Source organism: Trachemys scripta, chromosome 3 (genome assembly GCF_013100865.1).
Source record: "Trachemys scripta elegans isolate TJP31775 chromosome 3, CAS_Tse_1.0, whole genome shotgun sequence".
In the NCBI taxonomy this organism is placed as follows: domain Eukaryota; kingdom Metazoa; phylum Chordata; order Testudines; family Emydidae; genus Trachemys; species Trachemys scripta.
The window spans coordinates 42565242-42593039 of NC_048300.1; the positions used below are offsets into that span (position 1 = coordinate 42565242).

Consider the following 27798-nt stretch of genomic DNA (forward strand, 5'->3'; position numbering starts at 1 on the left):
ACAGAACAACCCTGTCTGAAGTGGCTTGTAACTGCTACTCCAGTTCAGAAGACACTGTCGATATTAGATATAGACAACCTGAAACACAATAGGATACCTGGTGTGCTCCATTTTTATGGCAATATGTAGACTGCTCTCCCAGCTCTTGGGTGTTTAGCAGTATTGCTGTCTGAGCTCTGAACAGTCCTGAACACTTTGAATATACATGTGCATAAAGTTATCTTGAGCCTTTTATGAAAAGTATAGGCTACAATAGAGATTCTAAATTTAAAAAAAAATTAATTTAACTACAGAATCCTACTTAATATTTTAAACATTTATTGTTGCAGATTCAGCTTTTGCTGCAATACTTGAAAAATGACCCGAGGAAAGCTGTGAAAAGACTTGCTATCCAGGATCTAAAGTTGTTGGCAAACAAAACCCCACATACATGGAGCAGAGAAAACATTCAGGTTTGCGATCTTTAAGAAACTTTTATTGTAAAATTTTTCAACTAAATGCAGGCTTTACACAAATGAGTATAGAAGTGTAGATGAGATGTCACTGTTAAACATGGAAAACTAAGCATGTCCATTTTAAGAAGAAATTTTAGAGTTAAAAGCACCAGCAGCAGTGCTCTTTTTAAGCAATTCTTGCCTTATCACAGGCTTTGCAAGACAAACTCACATCAAGCTTCTCTCAGCAACACTAAGTAGTTTCATATTGGGCTCATATTAATAAGTTAGACGTCAGAGTGGGATGTTCTGCTACCTCAGATTAATGAACTTGGTTTTCTTGCCAGACTGACAGGTCATTTCTCATTGTAAACATGCCTACTGCATTTCAAGTTTTTCTTAATTTTAATCATCCTCAGCTGTTCACTAACGGCTGCTTGACAGAGTAGCTTAATTTAAAAAAAAACAAACCAAACACACCTTGGTTTGTGCATTGGCTGTATTAATACATAATTTGAGTTGCCCTCCCATACCCCAGTTAAAATGCTTGGGCCACTACATTTAAAATGGGTATTTTTTTTTTTTTGTAAAGTATAAAATCTAATACTTTACAAGCCAGCACAGAAAAGGCTGTACGACCAGTGCAGGTGGGAATTGATGGGAAAACTTCATGAGATGGACATTGCCTAGTTTTTCTCAGCCTACCTGGCAGGGGTGAGTAATTGGATATGTGAAGAGACCGCTTGAAGAGGAGGTCTCGAATATAGCTAGATTTATCTCCATATACAGTTTTAAACACCAGCAGGGGCAGGTTATAAAATTAATTAGGGCTGTCAAACAATTTAAAAAAATTGTGATTAATTGCAGTTTTAAGCACACTGTTAAACACTAATAGAATACCAATTTAAACTTGTTATATTTTTTGATGTTTTCTACATTTTTCAAATATGTTGGTTTCAGTTACAACACAGAATACAAAGTGTACAGTGCTCACTTTATATTATTTTTTATTACAAATTGTAGCAGTGCGAGGCTCACCCCTGCTCAGCACCTCCTGCTGGTTTCCTGGGAATTAGCTTTTTTTCCAGCTCCGGAGCACCCTCTGCAGGCCAGTGTCCTGCTTGCCACTGGCCCCTGTGTCCCTCCCAGTGCCCTTTACCCAGGGGTTCTGCCCACTGCAGCAACCCCTGATCTGGGCTTCCGCACTCAGGGAACCCCCTATCCCCACCTCATCTCAGTATATGGCTACTGCCAGTCACCATCTAGCCCAGGGGTTCTCGAACTGGGGGTCGTGACCCCTCAGGGGTCATGAGGTTATTACATGGGTGGGGTCACAAGTTGTCAACCTCCACCCCAAACCCCACTTTGCCTCAAGCATTTATAATGGAGTTAAATATATTTAAGTGTTTCTAATTTGGGGGGAGGGTCGTACTCAGAGGCTTGCTATGTGAAAGGGGTCATCAGTAAAAAAAAAAAAAAAAAAAGTTTGAGCCACTGATCTAGCCCCCGCTCACTGGGGCAGACTGCAGCGTACACGCCATTCATCACTGGCAAAGGGGGGTTTGGATCTGCTGCCTTCGCCTACCCAAGGCTACCCCTCTGTAGCCCCAGTACCTGTCCTGGCCTTTATCAAGGCCTGCAGCCTGGGGGTTCTCGAGACTGGAGCTCCCTAGCCTTCCCCAGCTCTGCTCCATTCCAGGTACCTTTCTTAGGGGCTAGGCAGCCAGGCCCTTCTCCTTCAAGAGCTAGAGGGAGGGTGTTTGAGCTCCTGACTCCCAGCCTCTTATAAGGCCAGCTGTGGCCTGACTGGGACGTAGCCACAGCTGTGGCTATTTCCCCAATCAGCCGAGTCAGGCTGATTTCCCCAGCAGCAGCCCTCCACAGCCTCAGCCATCTCCCAGGGCTGATTTCGAGACCTTCAGGGCAGGAGCAGGTGACCACCCTGCTACACAAATATTTGCACTGTAAAAAAGAAACCAAAGATAGTGTTTTTCAATTCACCTCGTACAACTACTGTAGTAATACTCATCCAAAAATATCTAGTACTCATCCAAAAATACAATATAATTTCAACTGGTATTCTATTAGTGTTTAACAGTGCGATTAAAACTGTGATTCATTTTTTTTAATCGAGTTCATTTATTTTGAGTTAATTGCGATTAATTGGCAGGAATAAAATTAATGTGTTCTCTCCTTAGCTGAGAGATCACAGACAGACCTGTGATAGGACTGCAAACTCATCAGGGCAAGGAGTGCTAAGACCGATGGGATTGGGACCTCCAGAAGCTACCATAACACAAATAGATGATAACCAAGAAAATTCACAATGTTTATTATCAACAAGCTTAGAACCTTTAATTTCCACTGGATAATTTCTCTCTTCTATTAAATCCACTTTTTTTGTAAGTGGTGTTTCAGGAGTTCTCCTTGAAACAAGGACCTTCACGGATTGTAATAAGTTGAATACTATATGCACCGTCTGCACAATGGTGGATAACTTTGTCTCCAAATTCTAGAGGTTTTATTATTGGGAAATGTCAGGTGAAAAGTTAGTGATCATTTAACAAACATAATATATTGTATTGATTGTATGATAACTTGTGAAAGCCAGTGTCACTTTGAGGACAAGACTTGTACCCAATCTATTAAAACTGCTTTAGGAGAGTGGCAAGTGAGGAAATATATTTGCAAGATCTGAATTTGGTGTCGGTAGTGATTTTTTCCTATACAGTTTTACTTGTATTAAAATTTAACTACAAAGTAAAAAAAAAATGAGCAAACATTTATGAAGAGGGTGAGTTTGTAGGATTTTTTTCCCCTCCATATTCTTTTCTCTTTGGTTTTTAGGCACTCTGTGAATGTGCTCTTCAAACTCCTTATGATAGCTTGAAACTAGGCATGTTATCTGTCCTTTCCACGCTGTCAGGAACTATTGCCATCAAACAGTACTTCAGCATAGCCCCAGGTAAGAAGCGTAGATTAGATAAGCCAAATTTAGGCACTTTTTTTTTTTTTTTTTGGTAGGGGTTTAGTAAGTGTTCATCTTCAGCCACTTTAATATTATTATTAATACCTTACATAACACTTCCCTGAAGGATCCTAAACCATGAACTTTAATCTACCCCCATTAAAGTCCATGTAAGCAAGCTTTTATATATAATATAAAAATTATAATTGGGGTGGAGTGTAGTATATTAGAGCAGAGCTCAGACATTCTATGCCAGGCTCTGGCTTCAATTTGCTGTGGGACTTTGGATAAGTCATTTACTCCTGTGCCTCAGTGTCTCTGTTAGGCTAGGTAAATATTAATAGCCCCACTTTACTATCGGTACTGTGAGGCTTAAATCATGTTTATCAGGTGCTTTGAGATCATAGGATGAAAAAATCCATAGATGTGCAAAATGCTTGAGAGAGAATGAATACATGGCGTGATGTAGTTTAGGCTTTATTGGCATGAGACTGGGACAGTTGTATTATCCAGGAGAGGCAAAGCCACTGGACAGTTGTGGGGATGATGCACACGAGTGCCAATAAAACCTTTCTTCGACACAACTGTGTGGTCTGGATGTGTTGCATATTATACTGAATAACTTGGGAATTATTTCAGGGATCTCTTAAAATGCTTCTGAATGGTATTGGGTTTTTTTTATTCCTTATTTCTGAGGCCACACTGCCTTAGTTGCTGGGAATCCAACTGCATAGGCCATGGAGGCAGAGAAAACTAACCAGTACATTTAAAAAAAACCTGCCAATGACTTGTACCCTAATGCGTAATAAAGGTTTGAATTTGGTGCAAAGGTCACAGTGTTCTCGAAATCATGAATTTGAATGAAGTCCATGACCCGGCGGCTCCTGTTCTACGGGGCTGGGCCTGGTTCCCTGCTCCAAGTGTTGTGATCTGTCGCATGTGGTTACAGCACCACTCAGGTTTGGCACATCCACCCGTCTGTAGATGGAGACAGAGAGGTGGATGTACTAAACCTGAGCAGTGTTGTGACCAGGGAGCCAGGCTCAGCCCCGTGGGACAGGAGCTACTGCTGCAGGGTGAATGTGGGGTGGGCTCACTCTCCACTCCCGCGCTTTCCACTTTCCCCTATTTGTGATTTATCAGGGTTTCTTGCACCTCTGCTGTGAAATTTATTATTCATTCTTGTGACACAATTATAGCTTATTTATGTATAAAAATGATCCCATGCTAAAGTTCGATATTCATGACCTTCTTGCAAATGCCCTGTCCTATTGGAAAGTTTCATTCACAAATATTGGCCTGAAGACTGCCTATCAGAGATGTCCAGCTTGTGTAGCATACGTGCATGCACACTGACAGGGAGAGTGAATTCCACATGTGAGGGAGGATACATTTGAGGTTGGGATAGGGGAATGGGAAATTTAACTAGAGAAACAGTCAACCAAGCAGAATTGAACTTAAAACCATGGAAAAGATCTTGTGACATGGATTACGGTGCTGCACTCTCCACCTTTTGTCGTTTTATTTAGGAACAGCAGCTACAACAGCAAGATCATTTGACTTAGTAAAGCTGGCACAGGAATGCTGTTACCATAATAACCGTGGCATTGCTGCTCATGGTGTGAGAGTTCTGACTAATATATCTGCTTCTTGCCAAGAAAAAGGTAACTCACAGAGTGGGTGGTGGAACAATTCAGCTCATGATCGGGTTTTTGTGCACTTTCTCTTACTGCAGGGAAGCTTGCCCTGTCCCCGACTCTCTTGACTTTCTTTGGAATTGTCACTCCTCAGATTTGTGGACCATGGAGAATGCGGACTTATAATCGATTATAAATATTTTAGAGAGTTTCATGAAAGATCATGAAGATTCTCCCCACTGTTGAATCCCAGGATCCCTCTGAAGAGGGTTTCTGCTTGAATGGGTGCTGATGTCTCCTGTAGCAGCCCTTGTACCATTACCAGAGGCTAGAACATAGCTCTCCAGAGGAGAAGGGCAGTTGGTACAAACCGCAGTATAAATGATTGTCATAACGTTCAGTAGTTTTGCCCTACTCCAGGCTCGTGCACATCATAAAACTGTAGCCTCTACTAAATAGTTTCCTGAGACTTGTAAAAGCAGACTTGTTGCTGATCAGAACTGAGGTGCTGTGGCAGAAGCGTTGGGAAAGTTTGCATTATCCTGCTGTTGAACCTCAGAATCATGACCACTAAATTCACACTCCTGTTCAAAAATAAGTAGAACAGAACTGAATGCTTTACTCTGTTCCTCTCTCCTAGATCTCCTGGCTTTGGAGCAAGATGCTGTCTTTGGCCTTGAGTCTCTTTTAGTTCTTTGTAGCCAAGATAGCAGTCCAGGTGCTCAAGCAACCTTAAAGGTGAAAAGAGTTATTATATCTGTAATTTTTTTTATCATCAAAATGTAGGGCTGGACGGGATCTTGAGAAGTTTATCAAGTCCAGCCCACAGTGCTGAGGCAGGACCAAGTAAACCTTATAATTCAACTGTCAATCCTGTTACATCTTATACCAGGGGTGGGCAAACTATGGCCCGAGGGCCACATCCAGCCCTCCAGACGTTTTAATCTGGCCCTCGAGCTCCTGCCGGGGAACACTCTGGTGCTCCAGCTGGGAGCAGTGTCGGGGGCTTGTCCCGCTCTGCGTGGCTCCTGGAAGCAGTGGCATGTCCCCACTTGGGCTCCACATGTTGCCCCCACCCCAAGCGCCACCCCTGCAGCTTCCATTGGCCGGGAACTGTGGCCAATGGGAGCTACAGGGGTGGCACCTGCGGATGGGGCAGTGTGCAGAGCTGCCTGGCCGCACCTCCATGTAGGAGCCGGAGGGGGGACGTGCTTCTGGGAGCTGATTGAGGTAAGCGCTGCCTGGAGCCTGCACCCCTGACCACCTCCCAACCCCCTGCCCCAGCCCTGATCCCCCTCCCGCCCTCGGAACCCCTTGGTCCCAGCCCGAAGCATCCTCCTGCACCCCCAACCCCTCCTCCCCAGTCCCACCTCAAGCCGGAGCCCTCACCCCCTCCTGCACCCCAACCCCCAATTTCATAAGCATTCATGGCCTGCCATACGATTTCCATACCCAGATGTAGCCCTCAGGCCAAAAAGTTTGCCCACTCTGTCTTGTATACTAGAAAGAACTTAGTGTGGCAGGTGTTCTAGTGGGAGCACAGTGTGCTGCGAGTTTCTCGGTGCTTTGCTCCCAAGGTGGTAAAGGCTCAGGAGCACAATGAAGCCAGAAAAGTGGAGAAGCCATGTCTCCTATGGCAGTAACTCCTGTCAACTCTGAGGCCATCAATTCTACTTCTGAATTAAGTCTTGCTATTCCAGGGGGATCTCAGACGGCACCTGGTTTCGCTGGTGGAAGAACAGAAATTAACATAAGTGACCACCATACTTCTGTGAACAGTTACCCTACTTAACAAGTTATTACCAAGCAAATAATTTTATAATATTACTTTGACTAAACCCATAAGAGAAGAAAATATTACACTGCTGTGTCTTGAATATGTGTGTGCTTTTAAACTGTGTACTCTTCTGGACAGAGATGTGGTGGTTTGGCAGAGTACACCTCTAGTACAGGTTTATAAATACATCTTGTTTTTCATTAGCTCTGTAATTTATAGTCTGAATATTATGATAGTTTCTTTATATTTTTAAGTGAATTTAATGTTGGACGGTGCTTTATGTTGGAACATTGTGATGTTTGCACATTGCAGATTGCACTAACTTGTATGGTGAAGCTGGCCAAGTGTCGTCCCCATCTGAGCCAATCGGTGGTTGAGTCCTTGCTGACACAGTTGCACAGTGCTCAGGATGCTGCTAGAATTCTCATGTGCCACTGTTTAGCAGCAATTGCCATGCAGCTGCCTGTTTTAGGTGATGGCATGCTGGGAGACTTAATGGACCTCTATAAAGTGATTGGACGATCTGCTACAGATAAACAACAGGAGCTTTTGGTAAGAAACTGCTGTTCAGGAGAACTGTCCTTGATGGAACAAAGTCTACATGGAATTACAATGGAAACTAATTGATATTTCATGAATTGGTTTAGCTAATTGTTACATCGGTGACTGAAAATGCTAATCTGTTGCCTCAGCAGGAATATATCAGTTCACTGTTAACTATATACTTGCAGAATGGGAAATACTAGTACTCTGAATATTCAGCACCAAAGCCACAGACCTCTGTTCGCTTCTCTAGAAGAGAGAACTGAAGTGTTTGATCCAGTCTGATCTGTATTCCTTCCAGTAGATGGCACTAGTTACACATAGGCCTTGCGTCGTCTGAAGTGGGCATTCACCCATGAAAGCTTATGCTCCAATACTTCTGTTAGTCTTAAAGGTGCCACAGGACCCTCTGTTGCTTTCTATAGGCAAACCAGATCATCATAATGCACTGCTGGAACTCTTGGGGCACACTGGGTCTTTTGCAGAAGTGCTTCTAGGCAAGAAAGATGGCAATTCAGAAGTAGATACCCCAATTATACATGGACCTTCAAACATGTATGGTTTAGAGGGTTCTAAGAGACGCAAACCTGTTGAGGGGATTTTAATTGGAAATGGGAGCTTAAGCCTGGATTTGAAAGGCTGCACTGAATGCAGCCTTTCATCTAAGACCATTAACAGTCATGGGATTTAGGTTTAGAAGTGCCTAAATCTCTTTTGAAATTGAGACTTTTAGGCTGCTAAATCAGTTAGACACAACATTGAGTACAGCATCGCCTAAATACATTTAAAAATCTGGGCCTTAGTCATCAAGAAAGTCTGTTACTCTTCTTTTTCATTTCATGTAATTATATTCTTACAGTGCTTTACTATGGGGTTCTCAAACTGGGGGTCGGGACCCCTCGGGCTCACAAGGTTATTACATGGGGGGGTTGCAAGTGGTCAGCCTCCACCCCAAACCCTGCTTTGCCTCCAGCATTTATAATGGTGTTAAATATGCAAAAAAGTGTTTTGAATTTATAAGGGGATCGTACTCAGAGGCTTGCTGTGTGAAAGGGGTCACCAGTACAAAAGTTTGAGAACCACTGCTTTACAATGACTCTTAGCTTGGATGTATCTCTAACGTTCTAATTGAAGTGTAAATTTGCCAAACTTCAGTGATAAAAGAGCCCTTCCGTTGCCTGTTTGTTTGAAATCCTGAATGAAGATTTGACACTCAGAAGTTCTCCAGTTCAGAAGCAAATTTTGTCTTGTGTGTGGTTTTTTAAGAAAGTCCAAGATAGTATAAAAACTTACTTGACACAATCACCACTTCCAAATGGAAATGTTTCTTCCATGTTAACGATTGTTTTCCATTAGGTATCCCTCGCCACAGTGATATTTGTTGCCAGTCAAAAAGCTTTATCTTCTGAAGTTAAAAATGTTATCAAACAACAGCTTGAGAATGTCTCCAACGGATGGACAGCATACAGGATAGCCAGGCAGGCCTCCAGAATGGTATGTGCAAGTTTCTAGAAAGAGACTTCCTGAGTAGAAAGTATAGTCAGGCACTTGAGAGTGGAGAGTTAAGTAAGCACTCAGAGGGAGGAAGAAAGTGGGGGAAGGAAAATAGTATTTTCCCTTTTTTATTTCACTATAACACTGGTTCAGAGTTGTATCATAAACCTCAGCATTGGAGGCTGTCATAGGTGTCTGTAAGCATGTGGTGACCATGAGTACTGCAGCCTGAAGAAAGCGTGGTCTGATGATAAGGAATCAGGGATGTGTCCCCCAAACACTACTCTGAATAGTTTCCTTTTTAGCCTCGTAAAGTCATGTAGCCTCTGCTGTATGTATTTCTCTATCTGTATAACTGGTATAATGACTTTACTACCCTGAAGTGAAGATTAATTCATGTTAAACACTTTGGAGATGGGAGATGGAAAAACTAATGCAAAATTCTGTATTAATGTCTTTAGAGCTGAATCTCTGAGCTGTCTTGTTTAAACAATAGTACTTCCTACAAAATTATATATGCCAGACATAAGTAACTATACTGCTACATCTGAGCGGGTTGCCTTGATCAAATGTGGAAGAGGTTTCACGCTATTTATTTTTAAAGAGTAGTGTTTGAGGGCTTGGGGTTGTTTGTTTTGTTTTTATTTGTGGCGCTGTCACTTATTTAAGTGCAAGAGCCTCACTTTTTTTTTTTGTTGGTTTACTTGCCCTTTCTTAGGGTAATCACGACATGGCCAGAGAGCTGTATCAAAGCCTGCTGACTCAAGTGGCTTCAGAACACTTCTACTTTTGGCTGAACAGTTTGAAGGAGTTTTCCCATGCAGAGCAGTGTCTGACGGGGCTTCAAGAGGAAGATTATAGTTCAGCACTCTCTTGCATTGCTGAATCTTTAAAATCTTATCACAAAGGGATAGCATCGCTAACGGTTAGTATACATCTTCTACTCTAGTGATGGTGAGTCTGTAGGTTGTAGCAATTGTCCTTGGTTTGGTTTTTAACAGGACTTTTCAAAGGCTTGGAGAAATTGTTCTTAGTGAAGCCTGCAGGAACTATTATTTTGGAACGGCATATAGGGAATGGTCAGTTGTAACTAACTGCTGGTTGAGAGAGGAAGCATAGTCTGTTAAGGCACTGTACTGGGACTCAGGAAAACTGAGTTCAGTTCTCAGCTCTGTCACTGATTTCCTGTGCATGACCTTGAACAATTCACTTAACCTCTGCTGGAATTTCCCATCTATAAAATCAGGATAAAATCTCCTTTCTTCCATTCTCCGTTGGCTTTATTTAGATTGTAAGCTTTTTTGGCAGGGACTGTCTATCGCTATATGTTTGTACAAGGCCTCGGTAACAGGGCCTTGATTTTTGTTTGGGCCTTTAGATGTTACCATAATCTAAAAGTGATTGTGGGTTATGGCATGTCTTCTAAGATGGCCATTGGTTTGAAATAGCTAACGGGGAGAGATGAAATAAGCCTGTCCAGTTGACTATTCAAGGCAAGCAGGATTAAGATGGTGCCCAATTTATATAGAGCAGAAAATTACTTAATTGTTTAACACAATGAAAATAGTGAGAAGTTGTAAATAGCCAAGCATTGATGCAGCTGGAAAAATGTTAGGGTTTATATAAACAAACCGCCCTCTGTCAAGTCACTTCAGTTTTATCATAGCCTTTGGTGAAGTTTGAACGTTCTTCTTTTCATATTTTGTCCTTCCCATTAGTCAGACATAGATGTAGTTTTTCCTGTGCCTTTTGAATGGAGCTGAAACTAACAGGGCTCCTATTTACTTGTTTGTGCATTAGCATTCTCAGTGTCAGCATAGTTCTGGCAGTAGTGTTTATATTAATTAACTGCTGCAGCTGAATCAGCAGAAAGGACCTAAACCACGTGTGTGTGTGTGTCCTTCATGAATGCAGTGCACTCTCCCTTCCCTTTAAATTTGTGTGTGCTTAATTTATTGGCCAAATGAGTGAAGTTTTTTAGTTTTAAAATTTCAGGGAGGGTTGCCTATTGTTCTTTTTTTAAAAATTACATTTTTTAATGTGCCGTTTTAACAGTCACTACAAGAAAAGTGTAACATTTAAAACAGGCCAATATAGGAAATACAATAACTTTTTCATAGCCATTTTCCAGATTCTGAGGTTCTATTAAATTGGTGGGGTTGCTGTCCTATGCTGTTGCCACTCTTTGCACTCTGTGTAGGCTGCAGTCAGGAGGGAGGCCTTTGCTTTTTCACTTTGTGGGCTGCTATAGTCCAGAAGATTAAACAAAGAGCTGGGAGTCAGGAGAGGTGCTTTTATTGCTGACTGTGTCGCTAACTTAGCGTGATCTGGACAAATTGCTTAACCCATTTGTGCCGAACACATCTGCTCATCGTTACGGAGCACTTTCAGATGGATGCAAAGTACTATAAGAACCAAATACTATTTTTAATACTCCCAGCTTCATCCTCCTTTCACTCCTTGTGTGACTGTCAGCCTGCCAGTCAATGCTGCTTAAGGGACATTTGTGACCCATCATTGCAGTCACTGCATATCCCTGTTCTGGCAGTCATGTAAGCAGCTCTTTCAGGTGCCGATGTCCCAGAACATAAGAACAGCCATACTGGGTCAGACCAAAGGTCCATCCAGCCCAGTATCCTGTCTATCGACAGTGGCCAATGCCAGGTGATGATCAAGTGATCTCCTCCATCCTCTGACAAACAGAGGCTAGGGACACCATTTCTTACCCATCCTGGCTAATAGCCATTAATGGACTTAACCTCCATGAATTTATCTAGTTCTCTTTTTAAACCCTGTTATAGTCCTAGCCTTCACAACCTCCTCAGACAAGGAGTTCCACAGGTTGACTGTGCGCTGTGTGAAGAACTTCCTTTTATTTGTTTTAAACCTGCTGCCCATTAAACTCATCTGGTGACCCCTAGTTCTTATATTATGGGAACAAGTAAATAACTTTTCCTTATTCACTTTCTCCACACCACTCATGATTTTATATACCTCTCTCATATCCCCCCTTAGTCTCATCTTTTCCAAGCTGAAAAGTCCTAGCCTCTTTAATCTCTCCTCATGTGGGCCCCGTTCCAAACCCCTAATCATTTTAGTTTCCCTTCTATGAACCTTTTCTAATGCCAGTATATCTTTTTTGAGATGAGGAGACCCCATCTGTACCCAGTATTCAAGATGTGGGCATACCATGGATTTATATAAGAGCAATAAGATATTCTCCGTCTTATTCTCTATCCCCCCTTCTTTTTTTTCTATCCCTTTTTTAATGATTCCTGCCCACATTATGGATCAGCACCACATCCCAGATGTGTGAGGAGAGGGAGGAGCTTCTCTAGCTTGTCAGGGAAAGTAAAACTAACACATTTGACATTACAAACTGCCAACCGTTGCCTCCACTGAGGCCCTGTGTGAACAGCATGGCATCAGTTCAGCCAATGTAGCACTGTTTTATTTATAGCTCTTGACTATCTTGGTAGCAAGGGAACAACTGGGGCAAGCTGACTGACATCCTCTTTCTAATCACCTCATTCCAGCTGGAACATAGGATGCATGGTAACTTGCTCCAGCTGTTCAGCCCACACCGTATGTCGAGTCAGTGCACCACCTACTACCCCCATATTGCTGCAGCTGCATGATTCCTTCTGACCATGTACACAATCCTCCTTCCTACATCTACCCTAACACTTCAGCATAAACAACTTCACTCTTCTAAAAATCAAATGTTTCTGTGAAGTTTTTCAGTTCCAGTCTCCATCTGTGACAGACTGTCCTACTTATTCACACAGTAAGTATAGACTCTTTGGGACAAGGCCTGTTCTCTGGCACAGAGCATCTATTGTACGTGAAGCTGTACGCTTACTGCCCAATAAAAGTATTACCAATGGGGAGAGAGAAAATACAAAACTCTGACTAAGCAATTTAAACTATCATTCCTTAGAGCTCACATCATTATGTGCTGCTTTGTCAGGATCACTGCAGTATAGTCTTGAGACTAATACCTTTACAGTGTATGAGCTTTCTTCCACAGAATCAAATCTGTTAAGAGAACTCTGAACAACTCCCCTCCCTCCCCCCGAACCTTTCCTTAGAGATCTGGAGAAAGGAAAGCAAAGGACCATGAGTGGGGCTGGATAGCTCATGTTTTACATAGGTAATGTGCTAGAACCTCTTGTCTCTGGGTCACTGGTTCAAATGTATCCCAGTAGTTACTGAAAATCCACTATATTCTGGGTACTGTTCAGTGGCCCATCTTTCATAAATTTGGTAGGTGGCAGTTCACTTCCTAGCAAACAAGTGTGATGTCACAATGTCATCACATTTGATGCTCCTGCTGGCGGAGAGGCCAACACTTGAAGATTGAACTTACCCACTCGCTCCCTGCCAGAGGCAGTCTCTACTAGTTGATCTTAGGTGAGAAACACTGAGCAAGTGTGTGCAAATTGTGCTATAGCTGTTCTGTGACTAAAAGAAGAGAATAAAGAGGCACCTTTCACCAGCACAAACTCTCCTTTTTAAAATTGGTGCAGTGGGGAGGAAATAAGATGGGCATACCTTCAGGAACGGAAGATACAGAAACTTTAGATCCTCATTAGGGGGCTGTGAAACAGGGTCTTGCCTCATCCAGCATCAGACCCTGCTGCTGCAGTTACCCCACTCTTGAGTTCTCAGAACTGTCCCAAATGTGTGTACAACTCTGATACCCCTTCCAGGATTTAGTTTAAGATAGCATAGATCAACAAAACATACGTCCAGCAACATAACCCTGGCTCTTCCCATTTTCAATCAGGATTGTCACAGGGCTCAGCAGTTCCTTGCATACTCCCACCCTCAATGGAAGTTCCAGCCTGGACCCCAAACAAGTGCACTTATCAACTCCTTTCAACACCCATCTGCACTATCTGTTCTGAGCTGCTTGCTTTTAGATGCGTCCTTCCTCAAGGGCCTCCTAATTCCCTCCTCTCATTGCAGGTAACAGCAGCTGCTAGACCTTTTCTTCTTGCTGGTGTGGAGAACTCCTTCCCTAGTCCTTTCTGACCCTGGGTCTCCTGCAGCCAGGGGTGAAAGTGGGCCGGTACCGGCCTGTACGCAGCCGACGTTAAAGCGCTGCGGTGGCAAAGGACCCTCCAACCAGGGGGCAAAAGTGGCAATGACGTTAAAATGCTGCCATGGCGCTTTATCGTCATCTGTCCGTCCCAGTCCCTCCCCTCCCCCCCCAGCTGCTGACAGGGGAGTGGCAAAAGGGGCAGCTGCCCCGGGGCTGGCGATTTAAAAGGGCCCGGGGCTCCCTGCTGCCGCAGCAGCCGAAGCCCTGGCCCCTTTTAAATCGCCACCGGAACCCCAGGTGATGAGGGCCAGGCAGCGCTGAAGGGCTGGCTGGGGGAGGCTGACCCCCAAGCCTGCCCCTTCCGCCCGAGGCCCTTCCCCTTCCGGGGGCCCGGAGCCAGCCCCCGTACCGGTAAGAATTTAATACTACTTTCACCCCTGTCTGTAGCTCTCTGTCCCTTTATAAGAAACACCGCCTCTTGGCTATCATGTGATGCCTGGTCATCTGACCCAACCACCAGCCTATTCCCAAACCTGTCACCCTGGAAGTGGATAACTAGGCATAGGTGCTGCTGAACCTTAAAGGGCTAGCCCACCCACTGAAAAGATTTGAGTTATTCAGGTCAGTTTTGTGAGGGGGAGTGAAACCTGTAAGGTTATATTTTAGCAACTTAAGTGGCAGCTTCTTTCAGAAGTTAAAATAATCTTGTGGAGTCTGAACTTAAGTTCCTAAGTACTTACATCCAATATTAAAACTTTTATCAGGTCTTTTTAACTATTATGCCTTTTTAACCACAAATCAGTTAATTTGTGTAACTTTATCCTGAGTTTTAAAAAATAATCTTGGCATCAAAGCCAAATACTTCCCTTCGTCTGAAAAAATTCAGTGATATTGCAAGGTTCTTATAAATGTCACACATGTTTTTGACCCAAACTATCACCCTCCTGGTTTTATTTGTTTTTCAGGCTGCCAGCACACCACTTAACCCTCTGAGCTTTCAATGTGGGTTTGTCAAGCTCAGGATTGACCTTCTGCAGGCTTTCTCTCAACTCATCTGCACCTGTAACAGCCTAAAAACTAGTCCACCACCTGCCATTGCCACAACAATCGCAATGACATCAGGAAATGACCTCCAGAGATGTGGGCGCATCTCTACCCAGGCATGTGTTCATTGTTTCTCTCCTGAGCAGTTTTATTTGAACTTGGTCTACCTGTTGAGATGAGAAAATTTAATTCTCTGATTGAAGAAATGAAAGGGAAAGTATTACTGAGCTTGTCATTGCATACTGGGCCTTGTTTTTCAACTGCGGTGTCCACAGATGTCCATGTGCCTGTGCAAGCCCTCATTTTGGTGTATCATCATATATAATCATGGGGTGGTTACATATGCAATTACCAATTGAATGCACTCATATTTTATAAGGGTACAGAATATTTTGGAGGTATTATACTGTCCTGAGGAGCTTACAGTCTACATAGAGGAGCTGTAGAGTAGACAATATCTGAGACATACAAAAAGGGTGAGTAGCAGCTAGACTCATCAGAGAGGTGCAGTAGTCCTTTATATAATGTGTGTATGAGATAAGTTATTGAATGGTATATTAGCATTTTGTTAATAGTTTAGAAAGAACAGCTTAGTCAATGAATGATTTATTTTGTAATATCTAACATCTAGCTTACTCTCTTTGGCAAGTTTCAGAAATGTAAAATAGAGGGCACTAGAGGTACATTGCCAAAACATTTATGGCTTTGCTCAGTTCAATGTTGTAGAACAGCGGTTCTCAACCAGGGGTCCATGGCCCCCTGGGGGTCCACGAGCAGGTTTCAGGGGGCCTGCCCGAATAAACCAGAGAGCAGCGCCAGCGTTAGGGTACATCTACACCACAGGGGGGAGTCGATTTAAGATACGCAAATTCAGCTACATGAATAGTTTAGCTGAATTCGACGTATCGCAGCCGACTTACCCCTCTGTGAGGACGGCGGCAAAATCGACTTCTGCGGCTTCCCGTCGGCGGCTCTTACTACCACCTCCGCTGGTGGAGTAAGAGCGCCGATTCGGGGATCGATTGTCGCGTCCCAATGGGACGCGATAAATCTATCCCCGAGAGGTCGATTTCTACCCGCCGATTCAGGCGGGTAGTATAGACCTAGCCTTAGACTCGCTGGGGCCCAAGGCTGAAAGCCAAAGCCTGAGCAACTTAGCTCTGTGGAGCCCCCTGTGGTATGAGACCCTGGGCAGTTGCCCTTGCTACCCCCTAACGCCAGTCCTGGCTTTTAATCTACTGAATATGCAGAAAAAAACAGTTGTTGTGGCACAGGTGGGTTGTGGAATTTTATAGCATGTTGGGGGGAGGTGGGCCTCAGAAAGAAAAAGGTTGATAACCCCTGTTGTAGAACACAGCTGTAGTATTTTATTTCTATTGATCAGCAACATTGTTTCTTTGCTGTAGATGAAACTCTCTATGGAAGAATTCCGTAACCTGGCTACACGATATGGGGATCTGTATCAGTCATCTTTCGATGCAGACTCGGCAACTTTAAGGAATGTAGAATTGTATCCTACTGTTCAGAACTCAGAATTTACTTGTTTTTATTTGAGGTTGCTTGTAAGGATGATGTAAGGCTCAACAATCCTAGTTTATGAAGTGTAATTCTGAAGCCGCTAATAACTGCTTTAAAAATCTCAATATTGGTATTTTGAAACCTATTCAAAAAGAAATCTGTCACCCTCCCACAATGTTCTTTTGTTATTTGGAATTGCTTCACTTGTTACACAAGCTTTGATGGGTATGATCTTGGAAAACTAGGAGTCTTTGGTTCTTGCCCTGTAGCTGGTGCAGATACTTATGGCAGTTACCTCTTTATATTCCTTTAGTTGTCATAATGAAAAATGCTAGTAGGGAATATTACTTTGTTTTGAGATAGCATGGCTATAAATCTTTCCTATAATGTCAGACAACAGCAGAGCTGCCTATTGATTTCGCATGCAGTTGAAGCCCTGATTTTGGATCCAGAATCTGCAAGGTAAGTCTGCTGGTAACATTTCTACTCTCTCCACTCCCAGCTCCCTAACTTAGTTTTCTATCTAAGAGACCCTATTAACAAGGGAAAAATGCAGAAGATACATAAATATACCCTTGATTCCACACTGGGCACATTTACATACACAGATCTGCTACAAAGCTCTGATCTTGCTAAGCTTAAATTGAAGATACTCTGGTAGCCTCCGTTCAAATTGTCCTTTATTTGTGTTTGTTTTACTCCAAATTAATTTCATTTTAATGTAAAAGATACTGTAATTAAGTAGAATTGAGCTGTTTTTAGGTATAGATATTTTTGGGTCAAAATCATAGAAATAACTTCCCAGATACTTCCTCCGCTGCTTGTTCTATTGTTTTTAGCTCATTGTTCCATTCATACCAGTGATTTTCTTTTGGGATTTTGTCATCTGCTGTTAATCCCTCCCTCCTTGCGTGCACTTTCTCTCTCATTGCTCTAGAGACCTTAGGATACATACTTAATAGGTTACATTTTTCTCTGGTGTAAATCCATTGACTTTAGTGGAATGACACGAGGGATAATTTTTTCGCCCCATAAGACTGATTAGCACTAATAAAATGCCTTCATTTGGGCCCAATCCAACTTCCTTTGAAATTAATGAGTGCCAGATCAGATCCTTTGAAACTCTCCACTTGAGAAATGCAGATTGCATAAATACGTTCTGTTTAATCGGATAAAAAAACTTAGCTCTGTAATAATGACTACTCTCAATTTAGGAGTTTTGAAATAGGCTTCATAGGGGAATCAGTCCTAACCATTATTTCCGTTAATGACTAGGAGCGTGGATGGGAAGCTATGCTAATCAAACGTAAAAATATTTAACAGCAAGGGTTCACAAATAATTGGTATGGTAGGATGCGGGAGGAAGGATTGTTACATGTTTAAAATGCAGGGCTGGGTGCCAGGAGATCTGGACTGTATTCCTAGCTCTGCCAGTGACTTCTTGAGTTTGTTACTTAGCATCTGTGTCTCAATTAGCCTATCTGTGAGGATGCTAATGCTTGCTTATGTGCTGCAACTAAATTCATTAAGTTTTATCAAATGTTTTGAGGCCAGGTAGAAGAATAAAGTATAATACTCATTCATGGTCTAAAATCAATACAACGAAATTAAATAAAGAGAATGTTGATTGGAAATGACAGGGCAGGTGAACAGCTCAGAGTACTGATTATGTAAAGCATGTTTGTTTTACTATTGTAATGTTTTGTCATGCCCCTTTTATGTGTCTGATCCATTCACCCACTGTGTCTTGTTACAAACCTAGACTGTGATCTCTCTGGGGTCAGAGCTGTGTTTTGACTGCATTGTACGTTGCCTAGCATAATGGCCCTGATCTCTTGGTTAGGGTAGTTGACATGGGACGAAATGTGTAAATGTACAATTACAGGAAGAATACTGGAGCAACGACAATATCTCCGACATTCTGGAGGTTTCCCACTCGTGGCCCTGCCAGTACCTTGCACTCAGTGCCCTTTTGGGTTCTTTCAGTCAATTACCAAACTTAGGTTGGCTCAGAAACCCACACTCCCTTCGAGGGGTCTGATTTATTACATTTTTCTACCGTGGGTGACTGACTTTGTTAGTTGCCCAAGGTCACCCACATCTGGGTCCCTAGAAGAGGACTGGTCAGTTCTTTGCCTTAGTTCAAGAGACACCCTGTTCTCTTCTCTTTCCCCCCCCCCCTTCCTAAAGCTGAGGTTGTCCTTCAAAACAGGAATCCCCCAGCTCTCCTCCTTGGATCTGGGTCGTGAGTTAACTAGTCCCCCCCGTCTCCTTAAACAGGAGTGCCCAGTTCTCCTCCTGGAATGGGGTATACATCAATGAAGCAGTCACTCTATCGCTCATTATGGCAGGATACCCCTAGCTCTCCTCCTGGAACTGGGTAATTCCAGCAGTTATTACCTCTCTCCTTAAACAGAAGTCCTCTGCTTTCCTCCTTGGGGTTGGGATATAATTTAGACAGCTGTAGGACCTAGCCAGCTTCTTCCTCAACTGGCTCCTTTTTCCCCTCTCAATCCTCAGGCTAGGAGAATCCAGTAGGTAGACTTCTCTTGCTTGTGTCTGCCCTGCTATGAGAGAAAAGGCACCATTTAGGCTGGTGCCTGACTCCCAGCTCATCCCCTGTTGGCTTGGGCAAGAGGGGAGCCTTGCCCAGCTCTCTCTACAAGGCTTCTGGCCCTTAAAGAAACAGTGATGGGATTTTTCTCCCAAGCACCATTTAGTGCCAGGGCCACTTCCTCTGTATCAATAACGTCTAGGTCCTTTTTACACACTCATGCTCTCACTCTGGACCTTTCAAACCTCGACGGGCTAAGCCATGTGACAGGTTGGGCTGACCAGAAGGCACAACCACCCTTAAGAGGGCAGACCACCCTGGTACAGGGTTATGGTAAATGAGATTTAGTGATATGACAATGTTCCAAAAAGGAAAATATGGCCTTAATTTGCATGTACACCTATGTAACTTCTGTTGCTGTCAGTCAAGTTGTGTATGTGCATTTGAGCACAGGATTGTGCCAAGACCTGAGTGGCTTTTAACAGGACTGTTGCTTTGGGGTCAGGGATAAAAAGCAAGGTAATTATCCTGTACTAGTCTGCAGTGGTAGGTCCTCAGTTGGAGAACCTCCTTAGATTCTGGTCACTGTAAGATCTTTACAAAATAGAGAGTATTAGGGAAAAGCAATAAAAATAATGCACAGTTTAAGAAATAAAACTTGTAAAGAAAAGCTAATGGATTTAGGGATGTTGGCTCTAGGAAAGGACAGAAGAAAGACCTAATTGTGCAAAATGGGGGTTTAAAGAGGGCAAGACAAAAAATCATGGACAAACTACAACAGGGGTCGGCAACCTTTCAGAAGTGGTGTGCCGAGTCTTCATTTATTCACTCTAATTTAAGGTTTCGCGTGCCAGTAATACATTTTAACGTTTTTAGAAGGCCTCTTTCTATAAGTCTATAATATATAACTAAACTATTGTTGTTGTATGTAAAGTAAATAAGGTTTTTTAAATGTTTAAGAAGCTTAATTTAAAACTAAATAAAAATGCAGAGCCCCCCCCGACCAGTGGCCAGGACCCGGGCAGTGTGAGTGCCACTGAAAATCAGCTAGCGTGCTGCCTTCAGCACGAGTGCCATAGGTTGCCTACCCCTGAACTACAAGAAGGAAAACTTGGGTTTAAATAGGAGGGGATAGATTATAATTACAGTATCAGAATAGCCAAGGAACAGAACAAGCTGTTTGAAAGAAATGAAATCTTCCTTACTGAAGATACTTAAAGCTGGAATAAACAACAATCTTATTGGAACTTGTTTGAGGATGGGACTAGATGACTAGGATGGGTGGAGTATGTCGGGCACAATTAAAATAGCTTATTTTCTAGTTTCCAGGAGTACACCTCGAGTGGAGCAGCACATGTTGAGAGTGAATATGAAAGAAGAATGATGTCTGTATTTAATCATGTGTTGGAGGAAGTGGAATCATTGAACAGGAAATACGCTCCTGTGTCTTACTTGGCAAGTAGCAGCTACGGTATAAAGAGAGGCTTCTAAAACATTCTGTAACTCGTTTCCTTGGTGTTGAAGGATATATGCTAAAGAATACATTGATTCAGCCCTTCATTAGCATCATCTACAATTAGCGTATGTGTTCTCCAATGAATAGGGGGTATCAATAATGATGATGTTGCACTTGGAGCTATGAAATTAAATAAAATTAGCCTGAAGAGGGAAGCAAAGTTGGAGGTAGCTCACATACTGACTAATAGTGTTTTTCTTGTTCCACAGTTCTAGTTACAGCATCTGTAACATTAATGGTCTGATCAGAATGGACAAAAGTCAAGAAATGCAGAGACTGATATGATGCTACTGACTGGGGGGGGGGGGGGGGGGGAGGGCACTACAGTAAAGGTTTAAAAAAAGGAATGTCAACATTAACATTACATATTCTGACTTTTGTCAGTTTGTCATATCCTCTGTTACTAGTGCTGTAGTTGCTGTCATGCAGCAATTTTGTCTGTGGAATGTGTGAAATGCTGCAGAGTCCATGTGTCACAGCCTTCCAGCTTTGCTTCATTCGTCAGGCCAGTGGCATTTCAGCACAGCACTTTGCAAGTGTAGTGTTTCTCTTATCCGTGCAGGTCATCGGAGAACACAATGCAAATTGTACTATTCGAAAATACAGAACTGATAACATACTGCTCTTTTCTTCACTGCTGTACAGTACTAGTACTTGTTTCTGGTAACATTACTGGCCTTGATAAAGCAGAAATGTAAATTATAGGAAACCATGTTTCATGCACGGGTTTTTGCATCTACTTCTATTTACTATTTAAACTGACATAACCCACTTATTCTAAAGTGAACTATAAAACACAGCCAATGTAAACTTCAAAAGATTATTAGAATCTCTTGAGTATTTTACGAAGTCTCTCATCATAGAATCCCTTTTCTGTTGCTTTCCAGCTCTTCAGTCTGGGTATAATATATAAAAACAAACTGAACTCTTTCCTTGATTCTCCCATCATGCCAGATTTAGACCAGTGTAATTAATTTACTCTAGTGGCATTACTCCTGACTTACATGAGTGAGACGGGAATCGTTTTTAAGCCAGATATAAACATCAATGTTCTAAATTCAGCCTTGTAAATGGGTGCAACTCCACTGACCTCAGCCCTCTTACATTACAGCTGAAATAACACTGCATGTATTCCTTGTAGGTTCTTCTTGGCTATCTTGTTGGTCTGTCAGGTCAGGACATTCTGTGTTCTGCCCTTCCAGAAGAGAGCCCTGATGATCTAGTGGTCTCTTTCCATCTCTGCTAGTAAATATGTGCTATCCTGCAACCTTGATGGTGCATTTATTGGTCTCTTAGGGTATGTCTTCACTAGCAACGTTAAAGCACTGCCATGGCAGCGCTTTAACCTGGCTGTGTAGTCGCAGGGGGAGTAGCTACCAGGGCTGAGAGCGCAGCTCCCAGCACTGGTGCACTGTCTACACTGCCACTTTACAGCGCTGAAACTTGCAGTGCTCAAGGGGATGTTTTTTCACACCCCTGAGCGAGAAAGTTGCCACTGTAAAGTGGCAGTCTGGACATGGCCTTAGTAGAAATAACTGCAGTATTACTGCTTGAAGGACATGCTTTTCATGTTGCTGTTAAAAGAATTTCGTCTCATTTGCCTTGTCTCTGTTTACAGCACACAGCTTGCTTATGCAATGCGGTTATCGCTTTGTTGAAAGTTCCCCTTTCATTTCAAAGGTATTTCTTTCAGAAATTGCAATCTACAAGTATTAAGGTAAGCAGTGCACAGATTGGATTTAGATTACAGTTCATGCATAAGAATCTTATGGGGAAATATAACAATCATCCTAAAAAAAGAAAAAAGATACAGCTCTAGTGTTCATCATGCTAGAGCAAGGAAGCTGCCTAGTGTCTCAACCTGGAAGCAAATTTGGGGGATTTGAGGGGGTTTTCTAAAAGCAGATTTAAAAAACCAAAACCAATTCTTTCAGGCTATTTAAGTCACATAAAACACTAGAAATTACTGGATTGTGATGCTGTTTTCCATTATGACTCAACCAATTTCAGTTTAAAAGAATGAAATGTGTGGTATTGTGGGAGGAGGAATATAACTGGCTGGTTTATGGTTTAATACTTAGCTATCAAACAGGGTCAGTAAGTGTCTTCCGTAGACTTTTTTTTAAATTATTTTATAACACATTCCTTTGATTTGGTTATGTACAGATAATTGCAAGTTAAGACTTGAGACAAAATTTTCAAAAGAATATAAGTGTCTTAGCAGTAAGTCCAAATCCTACTTTTCAGGAATGATTTAGACACTTGGGTGTCTAAGTCTCAGTGAAACTTAGTGTGGAAGGGGCAGATTTTTAAAGGTATTTCTTTACCTGAATACCTTTAAAAATGTGGCATTTGCAGCTTAAATCACTTCTGAAAATACTTCCCCTATTTTCTTTTGAAAATGTTATATATGGATGGTGGGTAACACCATTCAAATGAAACACTGGTAGCCAGCCTCTTGTAACATTCTTTGCTTTGTGGACATTGTAATTTCCCATCTCACTAATTGTTCTGAATTTCTATAACATGGTATGTTTTGAGATAAGTGGGCTTTTGTCAAGTTAGTACTGTGATATTTTGTAGCTCTTGGCCACTTTCATCTGTTGCCTGAAGGAAGCAGGATTTGGCAATGCTATTGCAAAGTGCATTAAAACAAACATCTGAGTTATCAACCTGCTTTAGGCACAAAATTTCAGACCTCTTGAGCCTAGGTCTATTTGGAATAACTTGAAGTGTGTGTATATAAGATTATCCGAGTCCTAACCTTACGGGCTCTTAACAAGTAAACAGAACTAAACTTTGTAACTGTAGAGCCTTGAAGATAAAATCTCTCACCAACTTTCCTCAGTCTTGGACAAGGAAGTCCTCGCAATGCCCATCTCCTGAGGGAACATCTCCTGTCACTCTGCAGCAATCTTCCTTGCTCATTTATAAGTGATGTTTACAGTCTTAGACTGAAAAGCATTTTCTCCCTCTTCAGCTGGCAGGACTAGAATAGCCAGGCATGATGTGGAGCCACTGGGGAGGGAAATGAAGGGGAGCCTTGGAGTTTGGAGGACACGCCCTTCCACTAGGGGAAGGGAATACCCAATCTTGACAGTTGCACCTTTTAGGAACAATGAAGCAAAATAGACTCAGACTTTTAATCTGGTCTTTAGTTGTGGGTTTTAGAGGGCTGTTTAAGGAGTTCCTTTCACAGATGTGTAACTGATGCTACAGGTGCAAAGAGCATGTCTGGTGTTCCCAAGGCCCTTTATTAATTCTCATATGCTTTAGGAGACTCTTCTCTCTCCCCTTCCAGTTGTATATTTTCATCTGTTGCTTCCCCCTTCCAGTGTACAGGGAGCTGTTCCCTTTTACCTATGAATTGCACACTTCTCCTGAGAAGAACTAATTTTTGAATCTCTCAAAGTCCGTAATCTCCACTCCTGACTTCCTGTGTTTCAGCTCGCTCTGTCTCCATCTCCACGGAACCCTGCAGAGCCCATTGCAGTACAAAACAATCAACAGCTGGCTTTAAAGGTGGAGGGAGTGGTTCAGCATGGCTCCAAACCAGGTCTCTTCCGCAAAATTCAGTCTGTCTGTCTAAACGTATCTTCAACACTGCAGAGCAAATCTGGACAGGACTACAAGGTATGGGTAGTATAGCCATAATGTGCCCTATGGCTTTATTGACAAATAACTGTCAAGAGCAGAACATAGTCTTCTATCACTTCTGTTGGTAGAAAGCATCCTTTCATCGCGTTTCCCCTTCATTCTCACCAATTCTTGTACTAAAGGGGAATGCACGTTTCTTGTTTGTATTTCTATACTAGTTTTAGTGCTCTTGAAAGAAAGACTTATAGCACTGGTTAGAGCGTGGCATAGTCCAGGTAAGGAATGTGCTAGCTTCCTCATGCATTGCTGTCTGAGTTCCTCAGTCCACACCTGCTGCAAACTGATACTGCCTTTATGTGGGGCTCTGTGGAGCAGAAACTCATCATTCTAACTGTTGTGGGAATTTGCTTCATATTGTGGAACTTAATTCCCTTCTGAATGCAGCCAGGTCACCTGAGGAGAAAGGCAAGAGTAGCTAATTCTCTACCAACTAGCCACACAAACATATTTGAAATCCCTTTGTGTTAAGCATTAGGATTCTTGCTGCCTACAGTAACTGACCTAGGAATGCAGTCTGCCCTAAGTGAATAGTTGTTAAATACAATTATGTTAAATTCAGGTGAACAATTCATCAAAGATCCAAGCTTCTGACGTGTACAAGCTAGGCAATTTGTAATATTCAGTGAAAAGCCAGTTGAAAAGTAGACCAGTTCTAAAGCTACTAGGAAGAATGTAATGTTTATCCTATTTAGATACTAATTTAAGATTTAGAACTGCTTGAAAATAACTGATGTCAGCTACCTTTCCTCTATTGGTGAATGCAGTTTGCACCCATCAACAGAGAATGGGTGAGGCCTTGCTCAAAATTAGGCCTCAGTTGATTTGAGAAAAGTGAGAACAGTTAATATATTGTTCTTGCTTGTCTTTCCGTACCGTACTACACAGAATGAGTGGTAGCTTGTCAGGATCTGAACATTCTGACTCTTCATGTATTCCCAGATCCCCATTGACAACATGACCAATGAGATGGAGCAGAGGGTGGAACCACACAACGATTACTTCAGCACTCAGTTTCTGTTGAACTTGGCGATCCTTGGCACCCATAACATCACAGTAGAGTCCTCTGTAAAAGACTTAAATGGTATTGTTTGGAAGACTGGGCCCAAAACCACCATTTTTGTTAAATCTCTTGAGGATCCCTACTCCCAGCAGGTTCGCCTTCAACAACAGCAAGGACAGCCACCGACACAGCAGCAACAGCAGCAGCAAAGAACAGCATACTCGCGTTTTTAGTCACCAAAAGTGCCATTAATTTTCATGGGGCTAGCCTACAGGCATCTCACTTTGCTTGGATACGATGTCTTTTGGCGACATTTAAACGCTTTGGCAGTCCCACCAGTTTCCTCCTCTGTGTTCTTAGTGCCATTATTGTTGCACTTAAACTAGTCATTTGGACCACACTGAGGCTATGTCCATGATACAAGCTATAAGGTTGTGATTCCCATCTTGTATACACACATTCACGCTAACTTGATGAGAGCTAGCATGAGCGTAAATAGTAGTGTAGCCATGGTAGCATGGTTTAACCATACCAGGTACAAACCAGCCTGAACACCATGGGTGTGTATTCAGGATGGCTTAGCCATCCTGCCAGTTCCCACACTACTAAGGCTACACTGCTGTTTATATTCATGCTGCACTTATCACTGCAAATATGTCTACACAAGCTGGGAATCGCACCCCTTGGTCGTGTAGACAGCCTCAGTCCTGGTGTAAATAGGTGCAACTTGGGTTAAGTCTGGAGTTCCATTTTTTATACTAGGCCTACAATTTGTCCCCCAGCGGTATATTCTACAAGACCAATGGGCAGCAGCACTCTCTGAAATTTGCCAGTTGGGGAGACTGTGAGAGTTGTGTGGATAGAACCTTCCTTGGTAACCTAGCATATCAACTCTGCTATGCACCTGACTGCCATTTCCTGAGGAGCATACGTTCTGGTGTTTGGGCTCCCAGGCCACCCGCTAACAGCCTGGGCAATTCAATACAAAACAAAACAGTGTTACCCAAGGTGGGTGTGTCGTAATGTGAAGCTGTTGGCAGGAGTGTCTGGACATCATACTGGATAGTTATAGTAGTAATTTTGTTATTTGTGAAGCTGAAAAATATTGTGGTAGCATTCCAGCCAACAGCATTGTATTTAATGTGCACACAGCGCTGTCTTTGCTCATTCTCTTGCCTCTGTATGTACTTGTCCTGAAGGGATGTCAACTGGAGAACAGAGAAATTACTTTTAAAAGGGAAGGGAAGTTTCAGTGGTGGGAACAAATATGATTGGTTGTGCCTCCTCAAACAGGAGGATAGAAATGGCTTTTTTGTTTCATTTTTATCTGCCTTTGCAAGGCTTTGTTTACTTTTAATTTCTTTTTTGAAAAGAGGAAACGTTAATTTGTAAATCTGTTTAATGTTTAACGTTTTAAGTGGGGGACTATTAAATGCCAAAGCTCTGGTGCCCAGTCAGTATGATCTTTGACCATGTTAGTCATTTTAACAGGGATTTCTTGAAGCATTTCGCCATAGATAGCACTATTAGAGGTCTAATTATACCACCTGCTCACAGATAGTTTTCATTCCTCCTTTGAAATGTGAAACCTTGAAGACTGGAAGGACTAAAATCCACTAATGCCTGCATCCCAGAAAATAGATCATGTGGCATATGCCTAATCTATCCCTATTGGGAAATCCCTGCTTAGTGCTCCAAAGGCAGGTTGGACCATGCCAGTGTGCTGGGGACAAGCTTCTTTTGGACTTTGCAGCCACTTGAATTTCTATGCATGGGAGCAGGAATTAATCTGTGAATTTCTAATATGCCAATTACGTTGGTATTTAGGTTCCATCAGTTCGATGCTGTATGTGAACATCACTCATTTAAAAAAAAAAAAATGTTAAGCTGGTAGCTGTAACATGGCATCTCTAATAGCTTGAATGCAGTTGTTTTTTTAATTTCAATATCTATCTATTCAGATGGGCTTCACTCTAGAAGCTGGCTAGAGCCTCTGACCTTACTTTTTGTATGTATAGAATGTCCTGTTTTTCAACATTCACCTGCTCCGCGTAGCTGGATGATGTGTAGAGATCTGTTACCTCTTTTCCTTCTTAAGCAATAGCCTACTTTGCCTCCTCTTGACGTGTGACTCTCAAAGAAGGAAATTGGAAGCAAGGATGGGTGGGCTTCATCAACTTTGGGTATTAATTCCTGAGCATTTTGAAAGAAGATAAGGGGGATACAAGACACAAATAGGAGGAGTGTTACAAAATAAAATCCCCTTGCCCGTCCCCATCTTCCCCCCCCCCCCCAAACAAAATAGAAATTAGGAAATCTAACAGGAAGTCTGCCCTTTGCTTATGGATTCTATTAGTAGTTCATTCAGAGGGGACTGGCTGACAGGTTGAGACCTGGTCTAGGCTTAACATTTAAGTCAGTATACCTGTATCACTTGAGGTGTGAAAAATCTATCCCCCTACCTGCTGCTGTTATGCTGTCCTAACACCCAGTATAGATGCTGGTAGTTCTTAACTACTGCCATTCTGGGAGGTGGTGTTCCTACACTGACAATAAAAACCCCTTCTGTTGGTGTAGGCTGTGTCTACAGTGTGGGGTTATGTCAGCAT

At 42.5% G+C, this 27798-nt stretch overlaps 1 protein-coding gene across 4 annotated transcripts in view; it reads left to right on the plus strand.

Moving 5' to 3' along the window:
• INTS7 (integrator complex subunit 7) overlaps window positions 1–26649 on the plus strand; it is a 36078-nt gene extending 9429 nt beyond the window's left edge. For 2 of the 4 annotated variants that reach the window (XM_034764537.1, XM_034764539.1), the window contains exons 7-20: window positions 330–452; window positions 3282–3399; window positions 4932–5066; window positions 5680–5777; window positions 7129–7368; window positions 8716–8853; window positions 9572–9778; window positions 14866–15060; window positions 16351–16454; window positions 16856–16924; window positions 20339–20471; window positions 22151–22249; window positions 23980–24165; window positions 25129–26649. In XM_034764537.1, coding sequence (XP_034620428.1) covers window positions 330–452; window positions 3282–3399; window positions 4932–5066; window positions 5680–5777; window positions 7129–7368; window positions 8716–8853; window positions 9572–9778; window positions 14866–15060; window positions 16351–16454; window positions 16856–16924; window positions 20339–20471; window positions 22151–22249; window positions 23980–24165; window positions 25129–25422 — 2139 coding nt within the window. In that variant the 3' untranslated portion in view covers window positions 25423–26649. Of the gene's footprint in view, window positions 1–329; window positions 453–3281; window positions 3400–4931; window positions 5067–5679; window positions 5778–7128; window positions 7369–8715; window positions 8854–9571; window positions 9779–14865; window positions 15061–16350; window positions 16455–16855; window positions 16925–20338; window positions 20488–22150; window positions 22250–23979; window positions 24166–25128 lie in introns of those variants that run through there. The other 2 variants (XM_034764540.1, XM_034764538.1) reach the window with 2 other exon arrangements.
• The last annotated feature ends 1149 nt before the right edge of the window (window positions 26650–27798 follow it).